Source organism: Homarus americanus, unplaced genomic scaffold, assembly GCF_018991925.1.
Source record: "Homarus americanus isolate GMGI-L3 unplaced genomic scaffold, GMGI_Hamer_2.0 scaffold8390, whole genome shotgun sequence".
Classification (NCBI taxonomy): Eukaryota; Metazoa; Arthropoda; class Malacostraca; order Decapoda; family Nephropidae; genus Homarus; species Homarus americanus.
Window position 1 is genome coordinate 7,774 of NW_024733889.1, and position 11,635 is coordinate 19,408.

The 11,635-nt window shown below is 38.1% G+C and overlaps 1 protein-coding gene across 4 annotated transcripts; it reads right to left on the reverse strand.

Moving 5' to 3' along the window:
- Positions 1–1,198: 1,198 nt before the first annotated feature.
- Positions 1,199–10,995, reverse strand: LOC121870088 (protein argonaute-2-like). 4 transcript variants are annotated; one of them, XR_006089640.1, is made up of 3 exons: positions 10,272–10,294; positions 6,277–6,449; positions 1,199–1,991 (listed from the first exon to the last, which is right to left on the reverse strand). XR_006089640.1 is itself a non-coding variant. In XM_042371859.1 (3 exons), exons 1-3 carry the CDS (start codon positions 10,831–10,833, stop codon positions 1,868–1,870), a joined length of 429 nt encoding a protein of 142 aa, XP_042227793.1. In that variant the 5' UTR covers positions 10,834–10,995; the 3' UTR covers positions 1,199–1,867. The 4 variants fall into 4 exon arrangements, 2 of the variants coding, with proteins under 2 accessions (XP_042227793.1, XP_042227794.1); XR_006089641.1 differs by lacking the exon at positions 10,272–10,294 and adding an exon at positions 6,723–6,764; XM_042371859.1 differs by lacking the exon at positions 10,272–10,294 and adding an exon at positions 10,702–10,995.
- Between the last annotated feature and the right edge of the window lie 640 nt (positions 10,996–11,635).

An 11,635-nucleotide genomic window follows, 5' to 3' on the forward strand; every position in this document is an offset into this window, starting at 1 on the left:
TCCAGCCCTACAATAAAAGCAACAGCTGGTTGTAGTTCTATATACAGTACATAAATATATTAGTGTTACATGCCATACTTGTATGTTATGTGAAAAAATAATGTTTTATTAAAGGTGTGTTCACACGTGCATACATTTGGTTGCCAACATGTGATCAACAAGAAGAAACACGGATCAAATGCACGCAGCCGCACCCTACCAGTTGGAACCCTGTGCCTCATTTTGATCACATGTTAGCGACAAATTGTACACACGTGTGGATGCACCTTTAGGCTTACACAAAACAGCCTGTAATTTTCCATGAAGTCATGAGCCAACAGAGACATAAAAACTGGTTGTACTGTATACATAAATACCCTTAGTGTTAGTATCACTCCATATGAACCATTTCAATATAATGTTAAGAATTTTTTTTTTCATTAATACCGACTGTAACAGCACATGAATTATGCAAGGCACAAAGAATTTTGGCCACACTTCAGCTAATTTGTATCCAAGAGATAGTTCAAATAGGGTAGAGATCTGAAGTTGTCAAATTAGCAAGGTACAAATGTATTAATATTATTAATGCAAAAATAGTACATTTGCTGCTGGTCTTTCTTATTAGTGAGCATGGACTATAATTATACATTAATGTTATTATTGCCTATAAAACAACAGACTACACCAAGCAACCTGATGTGAACAAAGATGGTAGCAGTGCATGTGCCAAGAGTGGCATCTTTCTTTACTTTATTCTTAGAAAAACCTAAATAGTAGTGCTATTCCTCCACCCAATTTACTTTATTATTCAGGCAAGATATAAGTTCTCTCACATAGGTATGTTTAATTAGGTAGCTGGTTAACTTGGGCTAGGGTCCTTAAATATTATGGTCTCGGTTTTAGTGGGGATCCTCATCCCCATAGGGTTATCCTTTGACGTGAAAGATACAGGGTGAGTTTTGGAGACATTTCTAGGGAAAAAATTTGTTTTATAAGGTGGAAAATGCAGAATTTTGAATCTCAAAGCACATTTGTCTTTTCCTGTAAGTTTAAGGAGATATTGCCAGAGCACAGCAAGCATTTCCTAACTTAGCACCAATAAATCAGAACAGCAAAGCATTTATATTATTTTTAAAAGAGTTTTCAATAAAGTGAATACCTTAATTCTGGTTCTGTAAAAAACATTTGTAAATAAGAGGAATAAGTAAAAATTATGATTTTTAGAAACATTGTTATTTATCATATTTCCATATCTTCCCAATAAATATTAAAAGAAAAACCATAGTAAACTGGCATTTAAATGCAATCCTGCTATAAACTGACACAAAAATGGTCTCCAGTGCATTTTTTTTAATTTCTCTTAAATCTTCTGAAATATTATGAACATCAGCATAGTTACATAAAGCTTTGTCCACTCACTAAATATAACATGAAACTTAAATTGTCAACATGCAAAAGAACCAATACATTTTCCTCTAAATCTACAGCAAGCTTAACTCCAAATAAGAAATATACTATGCAGTACAGTATTCCTAAGACAACTATCCTCTTGGCATGGTATAAAAAAAATGAAACCCTTTCAACTGCAATTACACAATTCTAAGATTTAATACAGACAACTATTTTTGTGATTACTGCACAAAAGAACCTGTATCCTCAGATGCATTTTGTACCTTATACTACAGGTACACCTTTTCACCGAGTACAACATTTATCTTCCTAAAGACAGCAAGATATAAATCCTATCTTGTATATGCATAGATGCACCACATGAAAGATTAATTATAGGAACAGTCACCTAAAAATAAATCCTCCCAACAATTCAGAAACCTCTTATATGCCAGTCTACATGGAAAATAAATTCTAGTACACACCATTTGATTTACTACACATAATATAACTTGCTTGAGAGTGCATTTTTCTGTTCAACTGTAGCAACACACTTAATTTCTTCCTGAGTCATACCATCTCCATCCCTTTCAGACAATTCTGAGATGTGTACTTTTGCCCTGGTAATAAGAGAGAGTATATTAACACTAAAATTACTGCAACTGTATACATTATATGTATTTACTGCAAAGGAAACCTGATGTATGGAAGAATTAAATAACAAGCAACAGACATAGTAAGTAGGATTAAGTAGTGATTGTTATAGTAAGTAGTGACAGGTAGGTAGTTGGGTAAGTGTGTAGATGGGTAAAGAAGGTGTTGTAAGCAGATTGGAAAGACGGTAGGTAGTTAGATGAGTAAACAGATAGTTCGGGATATATAAGTGAGTAGGTGGTTAGGGAAGTAAATCTGCAGGTAAGTGAATAGAGATAGGAAATAAGAAGATACCGGTAAGTAGGTTGTGAGGTCAGTATATAGGTAAGTAAGCAGATATGTAGGTAGGTAGGTAAGTAAGTAGTTGGGTAGGTATGAAAGCTAGGTAGAAGGTAGATAAATAATTAAGTAGGTAGATAGGGAAATAAGTACCATAGGTACCTTTATTTTAGCATCTTATTCTTTATTCATATAAACTAATTATCTTTAACTGAAGGAAGAAAAAGTCGAGGTTAGAGTCAGCTGTTGTATTCATCTGCAGACATGAGCATGGTTTTGGTAAGTATTCTAGTGAATACAGTACAACGTCACATATATAATTCAAACCGATACAACATTAGTCATATTATATTCAAAATATCTATCAATCTAATGTATCTCATGGTTTCTTGGTGGTTGTGCTGTGATTTTACTTTTTACGTTTATCCTCTTCACCACTGATTGGCTCGTTAGCCGCTTGGGCGATCAGTCACGTCTGTTACTTTTCTTTTTCTTTTATCCTCTTCACCAAATGATCGGCTCGTTAGTCGCTTGGGCGATCGGTCACCCCTTTGTTTCACACTGTTGGCAAGTACTGGGCATGCACCAGCTCCTGAATGTACCTGAACCCGCTCCAGTGTTGGTCAAGTCTGGTCTTGAAAGAGCTCACACTCGGTGCTGACACAACACTTTCTGGTAGATTGTTCCAAGAGTTCACAACTCTCACGCCGAAAAAGTTTGCCCTCACAGTTTTCTGGACCTGCGGCTTCTTCAATCTTGAGCTGTGACCCCTTGTGGGGCGAGTGTCCGCCAGCTCCAAGTAAGGACACTCGACTGAGTAGTGTCCCTTGAGATGCTTATACACTTCAATTAGGTCTCCCCTTGCCCATCTGTAGTATAAGCTAGGCAAGTTCAGGCGCTCCAATCTCTCAGGGTAGCTGAGGTGCCGAAGTGCAGGCACCAGTCTGGTGGCCCTCCTTTGAACATTTTCAACCAACTGACAGTTCCTAGCATATCTCGGGGACCAGACAGGGTTTGAGTACTCCAGATGGGGAAGCACAATGTTTTCAAATGGTGCACCCTCGCTATTCTTCACAACATGCATCATTTTTCCACATACTTGGGCACTTATTTCTATACTTGAACACTATTTGAATTTCACATTTCAAGTGTGATACACTTTAAAACACGGTAAGACACATGGTGGTGGCCGCACATCAAACACATGTAAAATGTTTCCTTGTACACCTGAGGTTGCTTTGTTGAATGTGCATACATAGCCATGGCATTTTCTCGTTGGGTGTCTCATTGATGCTGTAGGAAGGATACAGTCCGGGATTTGAGCAAACTGGGAGGCATTAAGGCTTTGATGTGTTTCTGGGAGTGGATGGACTGTGGCTCACACAGTTGGTGGTAGACAGCCAGAAGTTGCTTAAGGATGTGAATGGTGTGGTCAGTGAATTTCTTTCCCTTCACTTGTTGGTATAGTATGTGTGCATTTTAATAATAACATGTCCAGGAGATGGAAAAACATTTTCTTATACCATTTCGTTGTTTTCCAGGCACTTTTTACACTAGAGATCATTGCATCTGATTTATCTCCAAGTCTCATGGTTATATTATAAAAAAGAACACTCGGGTTTCATCTCGTATTGTTTTGTTGCCTTGTGTATGTTATGGCTCAACACAAAGGTGGACAGTAGACATCAAATTAACACCCTTCTTATTACACCATTATATTGAAAGGCATTAGTGTGCTTTCCTAAGGATGACTTGGCCATCACTCCTTTCTTTTTTGTTGGGGAGGTATGGCATAGCAATACGCTTGGCTCTGCATGTCCCACAAGCCCTGGTCTTTGTTGTCATGTAAGTACCTGTACTGGAAAAACACTACCCTGTCCCCCCAGAATGGCCAGTGATAGGATCAAGTGTTGTATCAGTAGTGCCCTCATGTACATAATATCTTGGATGTAGCTCATCTTGCAATCACACATCACAAACAACTTCAGGCCAAAATGGTGTCGCTTGGGTGGAAACTGATACTGCCTCGACACAGCACTATACTTCTACGAATACAAATATTCTGGTAGTATAGATAGAAGAGGGTCCTGAATTTCTCATGTAGGTTGTCAAACATAGCGGATTTTCTTCGTCGAGTCACTGTACCCCTCTAGATTATCATAGACGTGGAGCAAATGTAAAATATTTGTGAAACTGTTTACTGAGAGTAATTTGTGAAATATTGAAGTGGCAGTCTGTACCAGGTCAGTGGTCCAGTACTCTATTTATTAGTGGCAGGGTGGCAACGTGTGGGCTGGGGGTCATCTGGGTCATCATCGCTGTTTGTGTCATCCATCCCTGCAGGAGAGGCAGGCCCAGGGGGTGGGTGTAGGGTCATAAGATGAACCAGGTGTGGGTGAGCGGAGTAAGGGAGAGCGTCGAGATAAAATGCTTATGCCTGTGTTGAGAAGGGGGGTTTCAGAGGCAGGTGAGGAGCATAGGGTTGGTTGACGCTCATGATTACATGGAGAGAGAGAGAGAGAGAACGGCGAGACAATGGTGTCTTCCCGCTTCTCCTTTTTTTTTAGTTGGCCCAATCTCACTACTTCTCCTAATGCTGATGCCAAGAAGGTCCTTGAACCCAATCTTGATCATCACCTTCACACTGAGTCACATATAGTTCCTCATTTTCCTTATCCCCTTACATATTTTCTTCACTTTCACTACTAGTACTTCCCTAAATGTAATCCAGGTCTGTGCGTCAAATCACTTTCATCACACGTGGCTTCATTATCGATATCACTACCACTCATAAAAAATAAGACGGTTTCAAAAAACAATAAAACAATTCCCATTTATTTTGCATAATAGTGAAGCCCAAAACTGCAGGATGTGTATACTTAATACACATTCTTGACCAACAACGCCTCTCAAATATAGAACAAGTATTCTCTTCCATGACCATCAAAAAGTTAATAAATACTGCATTGTAACTCCACAAGTAACCCAATAACCCTCTCCCATCCCCCCCCCCCAAACTCCCTTACCCTCCTCAATCCCCATAACACCACCCCCCCCCACACTTGTGATTTCTTCAGATTCCCGAGTTATGCTTTTGACTGTAACATCTTGACTGGGGTTATCACAGGGGGTATAGGAACACCTTTCCCTGACTGAACTACTGTACTGATTTTTTAATGCATTCAACACCACTAATCAGCATATCACCTGTTAACAACTTTTCTTTTTTAATTGGTTGATCAACACAACCTTCTTTCTGTTTCTACCATATCTTTACAAATGGTACTTAACATATGTATCATCCAATTATCACCACGTGAAACAGAAATTTTTCATTATGGCAGGACACCGTGAAATCATCCTTTTGAACAGGGAACTTTGGCATGTTAAATTAAGATGATCTGACAAAAACCCCTTCATTAACAAAGGTGAAGGGAAAGGAGGGGTGAAACAGTCCCTCCACAGTACACCCATGCCTGTGGTAATTTATAAATTATTCTAAAAAATATCTTAATAAAATGTGCTTAGGGTAAATATTTAGAGATTTTAACTTGCATAAGCTGGTGGCTATACATACTGTATGTATGTTACTGTAAAAAATGAGCACACATTCCATTATATATATTTATATTATGGATATACATTATACAGAAAATAATAACATAAAATATATTAGTAATGCTTACCCCAGTTGCATGCATTGATCAACTATGGTGATCTCTTGGAGTCAAGGAAAAACTATATGATTCAGATAGATAGAGTGAAGGACATATAAATGAAAGGAATAGATATCCAGGAAGCAGCAGTCTGCATGAATGAATGGAAGGCACAAGAAAAAGGAAAATAAATGTCCGGTGTGTGTTAACCCTTGATTACTTCCACCCCGTATTAAGCAATAAGTGGCTTGAAAACTAAGAAAATTTCAATACTCTCCTGAGATATATATATATGTAAACAATCATAGACATTTACCTGAAAGCAGCCAAATGAGCATAGTACGCAGGGCTTGGAAGGGAGACAGATCTTGTACAACGAAAGTACAGATGGCATAAACTGTAGGTTAGCATCTGTATATCATCCATTGTCATATCATTGTCATCCCACAGAATATGGTAATGAGTTGGTTTGCTGGTACCTTGAATACCCTGGAAATAATAAATTAATTCAATTAAAAGTTGAAAAAAACTGCTCACACTGTTCCTTTTATATACCCTTTAATGCTTCCTCTGGGTGGTTACAGAGGTTTAAGATCCGGAACAAGATCACCAATATAAACATTGGTGGTGAAGAAGCGAGTGCTGACCGTGCTGCGGCTAGGGAATTTCCTCCGTTTTTACGTGAGATTATGGAGGAAGGACAGTACACCGACGACCAGGTGTTTAACATGGACGAATCTGATCTTTTCTGGAAAAAGCTACCTTCCAAGTCCTTCGTTGTAAAGAATGCCAGCAAGATTCGGGGCCGGAAGATGCAGAAGGAACGCATCACCGTCCTGTTTACCACCAATGCCTCCGGTACCAGTAAGCTCAAGTTATCGGTGATCCACACAGCACGCAAGCCGCACGCCTACAAAACCATGGACATGACCAAGCTAAATGTCCACTGGCTGACCGCACGTAAGGCGTGGATGTTCTCTACACTGTCCCTCTCCTGGTTTGATGACTATTTTGTTCCCGATGTAAAGAAATTCTGTGAGCAACAGAATGTGCCATTCAAGATTGTGTTGCTGCTGGACAACGCACCAGGACACTCGCCCCTACTGTTAGATCATCACCCCAACGTAAAAGTGGTCTTCCTTCCTCCCAACACTCCGTCTATATTACAGCCCATGGACCAGGAGTTAATCTGTAATGTAAAAGCTGCATTCTCTACGAAAAAATTCCAGCTCCTGAACGACTACACCAACACCAGGGAAGAGTTGCGCAAAGTGAGTGACACCACCACCGATAGCAAGAGCGAAGAAGATGAGGATCAACAGTTGGCACAGCAAAAAATACTGTTCAAACAATTCTGGAGAGTATTTAACATCAAGAAAGCTGTGGACTTCTTGGTGGAGTCATGGGATCAGCTGTCTATTGCTACAATTCGTCACGCATGGAGACATGTGTTGCATGGAATACCAGGTGAGAGGAGGAGTCAATCTGTGACTGGTGAGGTTCAGATTGTTGCAGTAGCAGTGGACCTTGCCAGAGAAGCTGCGCAGACTGTTACAGTTCCAGGCTTCTCCGAGACCACCAACGACGACATCCTGGAGGTGATAATGGAACCTGATGTGACTAACGAGGAGATGGTAGATGATGATGATGACGACGTCAGTGAAGAGGCAGGTGGTGCGTCATCCCAAGAAGAACAACACTTATCCCATAGTAATGTTAGGGGTGCCATCGAGTGTATCGAGAAAGCCAAGCTCCTCCTTTCCGACGACCCTGACGCAAACAGGTATGAAATCTTCACTACCCAGCTGTTGCAGACTATGGAGCCCTACATCAAGGTGTATCACGACAACATCAACACCAGCCGTCAGCAAAGCATAACAGATTTCTTCGCACTAGCGTAGCTAGGGGGGGCGGGGGGGGGCGGTCCGCCCCGGGCGGCACTTTTGGGTCTGCTCATCACCCATATCTGCAGCTACTGGAGACGTTAATCCATCCCTTTGTATCGGCGGCAAGTTAATCCTTGTCGTGTCTGACCTAACACCTGACCCACATCATCACGGCCACGTCATGAGCTACACCCTTGCTATGCGCCCCCCCCCCGGCCACACACACAACCTGTAACCTGTTGAGGATTAAGGAAACAACTTCAAACAAGTATGCCAGTGAGCTCATGTGGTGTGGGTCAGGTGTTAGGTCAGACACGACGAGGATTAACTTATAAAGTTTAAGTATGTTTGGTGTGTATTTAAAGCATACTATATTTGAGTATGTGAAAGTACAGTAATATTATAATGGTACACAAACTATTTAATATATATATATATATATATATATATATATATATATATATATATATATATATATATATATATATATATATATATATATATATATATATAGACAGACCCCGACTTACGACTGCTACGACTTACGACCGTCGGGACTTACGACCGCCGCAGTGATAGTGGCAGTGAAGATGACTTTGAGGGATTTGTCAGGGAAGCCCTGACAACTGTAAGTGACAGTGATGGTGATTCACCTAGTAATGGTGATTCACCTGAGGGCCAGTAATCTGCCCTCTGCCTCGGAACCAGCCTGCATCCCCGTATGCCGACCCATCTCTTCTACTAACGTAAGTGTTCCACATAACTTTTAGTTTTCCTAACCTAACCTTTATTTTTCCTATGTTAACCTTTATTTATCCTAACCTAACCTCTTCTATATTATTTGTTTTTTCATACCATCATAAAGATAAGATAAAATTTTTACTACAACATAGTTGTGTGTCGTCAAAAAGTGGAGTTTGGGGGTCGGCCCGGACTCTATTTCAATTAACCCCATATGTTATGTTATTTTACACTTTACGCGGGACCCTGCGGGTTACATTAACCGCGTAAAGTGAGGGTTGACTGTATATATATATATATATATATATATATATATATATATATATATATATATATATATATATATATATATATATATATATATATATATATATATATATATATATATATATATATATATATATATATATATATATATTTCATGTAAATCCACAATGAAAACGTGGATAAGATAAATCTTGATAAAATCACACGGGAAAATGGAAACAACGGAGCACCTTAGCTTTCGTCTTTATTCAAGACATCTTCAGAGGCAACTGGATTACATGGACAGAGAGAGGCTTAAATATACAGGGTGACCTTAAAAACATGAGGTCAGGTCATAATGATGTCATCCACTAATCCCCACACCAACACACACGTAGAGGAGCTTAAGAGAAGGGGGGTGACGTGACTAGTCAGGTCAGGTCAAAAATAAGGGACCCACAAAATAACTATCATACACCTAGATCTAAGGTTTTCAAAGCATTTTTAACCTTGGGCCACTGACAAATAAATTTATGTAACATATTATCAGTTTTGAACTGACCATCACTAAGGTTTATTAATTTTAATTCCTTAATCAAACTAGCTTCAACCAGAAGTCTTTCTGTGACACAAGATGATTTAAATATTTCTAAGCTTTTTTCCCAAGCAATGGGGTGATTATTATTCCTAACATGAACGAACAAGGCACTGCTTTCAGATGCTGTTCTGATATTATACTTATGTTGTTTGATTTTGAGCTGCAGTGTTTTTCCTGTCTGTCCTACATAATTACAATTACATTTGCTACATGGAATACAATAAACACTTCCATTTACATTCAAACTTGGGCTATTCCTTATTAACATATTGGTAATGGTTGAGTCATACTTGAAAACAACATTAATATTTAGAAGCTTGAGGAACCGAACTAACGGGACAAATTCATTACGATAGGGCAGTCAAAATATTCTTAAGTGTAGGAACTTGTCTGGTTTGAGAGGAATGAAAGGATTATTTAGCCCTTTTAAAACATCGATCAACAAACACAGAAGGGTACCCGAGTTTCTGTGCAATGGAACGAATGTGTTTCAATTCATCGTCACCCCCCTTCTCTTAAGCTCCTCTACGTGTGTGTTGGTGTGGGGATTAGTGGATGACATCATTATGACCTGACCTCATCTTTTTAAGGTCACCCTGTATATTTAAGCCTCTCTCTGTCCATGTAATCCAGTTGCCTCTGAAGATGTCTTGAATAAAGACGAAAGCTAAGGTGCTCCGTTGTTTCCATTTTCCCGTGTGATTTTATCAAGATAACCGTTGTGTGCTATTTAAAGATTAGTAGGGTCATTACCTAATACCTGACCATTGTGGACCTGGTCTCACCCTTCTCTGTATATATACACCTTGAATTGTATTTCTCTCTCTAGTCTGTACTCACCCCTGAAGATGTGAATTACACGAAAGCGCTTGGGAACTTCGTGTTTTCTTCTTTCCTTGTGGTTATCAGTAGGGCTGATAACTTATCAGCATATATATATATATATATATATATATATATATATATATATATATATATATATATATATATATATATATATATATATATATATATATATATATATATATATATATATATATATATGCCACCACAAGGAAAGAAGAAAACACGAAGTTCCCAAGCGCTTTCGTGTAATTCACATCATCAGGGGTGAGTACAGTCTGTACTCACCCCTGAAGAGTTAACAAAAAATTGCCGCCGTCCATTGACTGCGTTAAATTAACGGCGTCAACGTACAACACTGCATACAACATTCTAGTGTTTATTTTTCTACTCTAAAATAAATATATCAGAATAAAGGTGAACTTACTTGATGAGAGCAGAGATAGAAATCTCGCTCACTTGGATGTGTGATCCCAGAATCCACAACAGTACCAGGTGGAACATTCTTACACTTACCAACACCATCTCTGTCCTCACAGAACAATCTGAAAGAATTCATGTATTTTAACAAGGTAAATTATCTATCGATCATGCTTCTTTGAGGGTTCTAATATCCAAAAGAATATAAAATACAGGGTACTGTACCTAAATGCAAGGGTGTTTGAAGGTGGGGGTGGAGAAGAGAGGTAGGTCTTGTGGAAACAGGAGCAACAGACAGTTTGAAAATGTACAAGTTGTGTGTGTGTATATATATATATATATATATATATATATATATATATATATATATATATATATATATATATATATATATATATATATATATATATATATATATATATATATATATATATATATATATATATATATATATATATATATATATATATATATATATATATATATATATATATATATATATATCAGTGCCTCTGAAATCTTGAATAAAAAGCATAGCAGCTTCTAAGAGTACTCATTTGTTTCCATTTCACGATGGCAATTTTATCATAATATATATATATATATATATATATATATATATATATATATATATATATATATATATATATATATATATATATATATATATATATATATATATATATATATACTGGTAGGGAGGGTTGGTGGGGGGCGGGGGGGAGGGAGGGACCGACCGACTATCTGGCGTGGTTGGAAGAGGGGGGGAGGCAAGGTGGGGTACTTTGATTGACAGATAGTGTCGTGAAGAATATTTTTTTTTTTATTAATTGAAGCTATTTGTTTTAGCTCATAAAATTCATATAAATTACCCAGCCAGAATATAATTTACATTGCTGGAATTCTTACAATTTGATGATCATTTTGAAAGTAAACATCAT